The 4,937-nt window shown below is 48.9% G+C and overlaps 1 protein-coding gene across 1 annotated transcript; it reads right to left on the bottom strand.

Moving 5' to 3' along the window:
- Window positions 1-22: 22 nt before the first annotated feature.
- LOC142825026 (cytochrome P450 2H2-like) lies at window positions 23-2,384 on the bottom strand. Its single transcript, XM_075916761.1, has 3 exons — window positions 2,045-2,384; window positions 1,001-1,163; window positions 23-771 (listed from the first exon to the last, which is right to left on the bottom strand). Exons 1-3 carry the CDS (start codon window positions 2,267-2,269, stop codon window positions 590-592), a joined length of 570 nt encoding a protein of 189 aa, XP_075772876.1. The 5' UTR covers window positions 2,270-2,384; the 3' UTR covers window positions 23-589.
- Window positions 2,385-4,937: the final 2,553 nt, after the last annotated feature.

Genomic DNA, 4,937 nt, shown 5'->3' with positions numbered 1-4,937 from the left:
CTAGAGTTAGAGGCAGCACTGGGATACTGGGGGTCTCACAGCAATATGCCCTGGGTAGGGGGACTTATAGGGGTTAGGGCTGCCCGTCTCACACACGCCATGAAACAAGCACTTCCTATCTTTTCCTTGGCAATCCAGCTGCAGGGTGTTTGCTGTGCGGCTCCCTGCCTGGCCCATTTTGGCCCTGCATATGTCCACAGGAGTTTCAAACATTCCCATAGGGCCCTTCGCTCTAGAAATTTCTATAATCAAGCATGTGTCAGACTTGGAGCAGGGAAGAAAATGAGAATTAGCAAACCATAGGAATAGGTGGCTTGTGAACCCAGCACACTGGAACTAACCCTCTATATTACAGATAACTGTGTACACACTCTAGACAAGCATCATCCATTTGATCATTTGTCACACACCACAGGGGACAAATGTGAAAAAGCAACAACCGGAAAGGGTCATCTCTGGCACATTTCACCCATCCTTTTACTTGACATCACTACCGGCCTCTGTCTGGGCAGCTCACGGCTTCAGTTATGAGATGGTTGAACCAAACTAACAACATCATGAAAAGCAAAGACAAGAGTTGTCTTTCTGCTCAGTGTTCAGTGGACAAGAAACAATCCCCACCGTGCGTGTTTCTGAGTCTTTCCACCAGAAAACGGGTTTCCTCCTGGATCCGCTCCTCAATGCTTTTCTTCCCCATCCCAAAGTCTCTCAGGGTCATAAGGGCAAATCGCCGGAGCTGCTTCCACGGCTCCCCATTGGTGAAACCAATACCTGGAAAAGAGTAGAGAACAGGCCTGAAAGGAGGGAAGCCCAATTGTCTGTCTGTCTGTTTGGCAAACAACCAAACATGCCTGAGCCAAAGGTTCAGCTTCAACTTCAGCGTCACAGATTTTGTGTCTATGCTCTCCGACTTTTCCTAGTATTAACAAAACTCTGGCACTTTTCTCGCCAAACAAATAATATCAGTCCTATATGCAGATGTTATTCCATCCACACGTACCCGTTCCCTTGGTAGCTTTTTCAAATAGTGGTATTTTTCCTCTTCTGCTGAACTCGTCCCCAAGATCGACCAGAGCTTCCTTCACCGCCTCATATCCATGCAGCACCACAACCCGCTCGGAGCCCAAGTAGATCGTGAAAATCGAGCCGTACGTTCTACTGAGCTGTAAGAATTGAACAAAAAGGCCAATGTGTGTTAACTTAGACCCACTTCTTAAAGGGTAAGAATGGGGGGGAGAAGATCAAATGACACAAACACTTTCCTGTCACTCAGCTAATACTACCCAATTCTGACCACTGATCACTGCCCAGACTTGGCCATTTCAGCCACAACTCTCCAGGAGAGTTTGGCACCGACATGCCTTGGAGGTCTGAGACTGCCTGACATCTCAGTGCATCATGTTATTATACAGGTTTCCCCTATCAATGTATGTGTCCCTCTCTGCCTGATCCCACAATAATTCTGTCTGTTCCAATTGGAAGAGCAACCTGCATTATTATGGGGCTCTTAATAGAGATTTTGAGCGCTTTGTAGAAATGACACTTCAAACTCCACAGAAATGCTGTCTGCATTTAATCAGTCTTGTGAGCTGATTCTATGCTGAGCTGCAGTCTCTGCCTAACCTTCCTATTGTGATCCAGGCAAATGTCAATAGAGCAATTTCACAGATGGGAAACAACGGCAGAGAGGTTATGTGACATGCCCAAGGGCACACCTAGAGTCTGTGGAAGAGGTAGGACCAGAATTGAAGCCTTGTGTCTGCCATTTCCTTACATAACACACTAGACCACTGAGCCCAGCCAGCGACAACTTCTACCCAGGGCAGTGCTGCTGTGGAGGCTCTCTGGGTTACCTCTGAATAACACACTCACCTGTAACACAAGCAGTGGATTATCCCAAACCATTTACATCTGCAGTCCAAGGCTGATTGTTTTGTGAAGCAGTAACTCGGGCATTTCAGTGAACATGGCACTGCCACCAGGCTGGGCTTGAGCTAGGCTGTGCTAAATGCCTGCTACCCACCCAGCAAGAGAACACCCTTACCTCGTCTAGATGCTGGGACAAGCTCTTCTCTCTCAGCTGCAGCATGTTTCCAATGAGGGGTAAAGCAACAGGCCCAGGTGGCAGCTTCCCACTTCCAGGCGTCTTTCTCCACGTGAAGAGAAAGAGAAGGCAAGAGACACAAATGACCAGGAACAGAGTGGTTGTTCCCAGCGGGTCCATTGTCGGGTGTAGCAATGGTTCAGGGATTATTTGTATTTCAGACATCTCCCTTTTTATATTCTGCACAGCAAAGGTGGGTGCAAGGAGTTGGCCAATAGGAGCGCTCAGTGGTAACGACTATGAAAGATGATCAGAGTTATGAAACTAGGAACAAAGTCCTTTGAACTTTTAGTAATAGCTCATCTCCCCTTCTCCTGTGTACTCATTGATGGAGATTGATATTTAACCCTATACAGAATTACTGTAAAGTAGCCCATACTGCCATGAAACGACCCGCTCTCTCCAGCCGTGTGGTTAAACATTTCTCAGATGCGTGGTGCCAGCTGGAACATGTGTAGGATAAGGATTCCTTTTCATGTTGTGCTCCAAGATTTAGTCTATGGATAAAGGATCAGCTGACACTTGAGAAAAACTGGATCTTGAAATTTGTTACAAATTGAGACCGAATCCTGATTGTTTCCAGAGATTTCACAAAATCTTTAAAATCTCTTGTGGTCGACCTTCCTTGATGCCATCTCTGTACGACTCTTGGTGTCAAACTGAAACATTAAGACTCTGAGGGTGCGACTATACTCCAAGTCAAGGCTGATTTCTTACCACCCGATATTGCTAAGTCCATGTCCACACCACGGGGTAAATCAAATGTAGTCTGAAGCAGCGCATCCCGTGTAGGCAACCTACCATCGACTCAGAGAGCAATGCACCATGGGTAGCTTTGCATGATGGGCTATGCTCATAGTGTCCGCTGTGACAAAAGCCGTGCGGAGGCTGGCTATTGGCTCATGCCTCCAGCATCCCATATTACACTCACCTCGTCCCTCTGCCCTGCAGTGTGATAAAGGGGAAGCAGTGCGCTCGCACCTTTAGGGGCTCTCCTTGTCTTCACAGTCGTCAGGAAGATGAGCCCAGAGCCTGGTTTGCCACTGCCATTGTGATGCTGATGTGTGTGTCGTGGGACGTTCAATGCTGCAGCACTTGGACAGTGCACGCCAGGCCCACTAAAAGGAAGAGGATTAGGAGAAAGCTGGGGGTGGCATGGAGGACCTGCACAGCCACCATTCAATCCTCTGGATACAGTGCAATGCCGGTCCTGGCGCCGTGAAACCCACTCTGGCTATTGAGAAGCGTGTGGCAATTGCCCCTTGGAAGTGTGCAGCGCCAGACAGCTTCCGATCAGCGGCCAATCAGTTCGGAGCAAGGAAATCTACAGTGGGGCCTGCTGTTGCACAAGTAGCCCAGGTGATCGATGCCCTTGTGCTACAGAGGGTTGGGATTCTGGGAACTGTGGACACCATAGTGCGTGGCTTTGCTGTGGTGGGGCTCCCTAACTGCCGTGGGACCCTACGTGGAGTGCACCTCCCCATCTTGACCCTTGAGCACCTTGCCCATGGCTCTTGAACCTGTACACGGGCGGCCCAGACACCAGCCTGGAGGAGTTCAACAACAGGCTGAGTGAGGGCAGGATGGTGGTCGAACGTGCATTTGGACGTTTAAAGGGAAGGCTCAGGAGTCTCCTGATTCGGCCTTGATTTCAGCAAAGGCAACATGTCCCTTGTGGTGGCCGTGTGTTGTACGCTCCATAATCTCTGCGAGAGCCAGGGGAAAATTTATCTGTCAGCGTATGGGGCTGAGGCAGAGCGCCTCACCAGAGAACTTGAGCAGGCAGACACCAGCTCGGTAAGAAGAGCACAGCGAAGGGTAGGGAAAATCAGAGAGGCTTTGAAGCCAGTATTTTGAGCCTCTTCCACGTGGCTCTCCACAAGTTGCCTCTGCATTCCTTGTGTTTGCCTTTAATCCCCCATCCAGCCCTGCAGTTCAACCAATAAAGAGACCATTGTTCAAAGAACGGGAGGTTTTATTTGGGGGCAGCTTCAGGGGAAGGAAAGAATTGGGACCCGGAAGGGGGTGGAGGGCTCAGGAATGTGAATGGGACTGCCTTCTGCCTCCCCAGGGCTGGCAATAGACACACTGGACCTGTTCAGCTCTGGGAGTAGGCAGGTCTAGGACACAGCACCCAGGAACCCACCCCTCAAAAAGGATCGAAGCCCCAAACTATCCGTCTTTCTCTAAGTAACAAATTTACACAAAGAAAGCTCAAAGGACGTTTGGCCACTTACTCAATGAAAGAGAGAATATGCGCACCAATTGCACCCACAGGTAATAATTATTTACACTGGGCTTGATAGTACACAAAAGTGACCGGATTAAGTAAAACCATAGGATTTAAATGTTTGCAAGTGAAAACAGACAGATCAAAGGAAGCTACAGAATAAAAATAAAAAGACACACACAGCTAGTTCTAATGCATCATAGCGTACTGCAAACTGACCTTGGCTGGTGAATGAGAGTGGGGGGCTGTACAGAAGTGTTGGGCATGCGAACGGTTTAGGTTCTTCATTCAGACCCTGCTTACCTGTGTTAACACTGCGCTTCCTTTAAATGGCATGAAAGAACAGGGCAGGGAGAACTCTAGTTCTAGCCAAGCCACAGAAAACTCTGCAAGATGTTGAGCCCCAAGTGTTGTATCATCGCGATTGGGTGATTGGCTCTCAAGGGCCAGACACTGTTACCAACTCTTGGTCAATGACAAAGTTTCCATAATTGTCAACTGCACCAAAGTTGACCTGAGAACTCATGCGGCGTCTGTTCCCACCTGCGCCTGTCTGAGAATACCCCACGATCACGGCACGTGGCTTTGCGCGTCAATGGACGG

This window comes from Pelodiscus sinensis, unplaced genomic scaffold, assembly GCF_049634645.1.
Source record: "Pelodiscus sinensis isolate JC-2024 unplaced genomic scaffold, ASM4963464v1 ctg234, whole genome shotgun sequence".
Lineage (NCBI taxonomy): Eukaryota > Metazoa > Chordata > Testudines > Trionychidae > Pelodiscus > Pelodiscus sinensis.
This window is presented reverse-complemented; position numbering and strand designations above follow the sequence as displayed.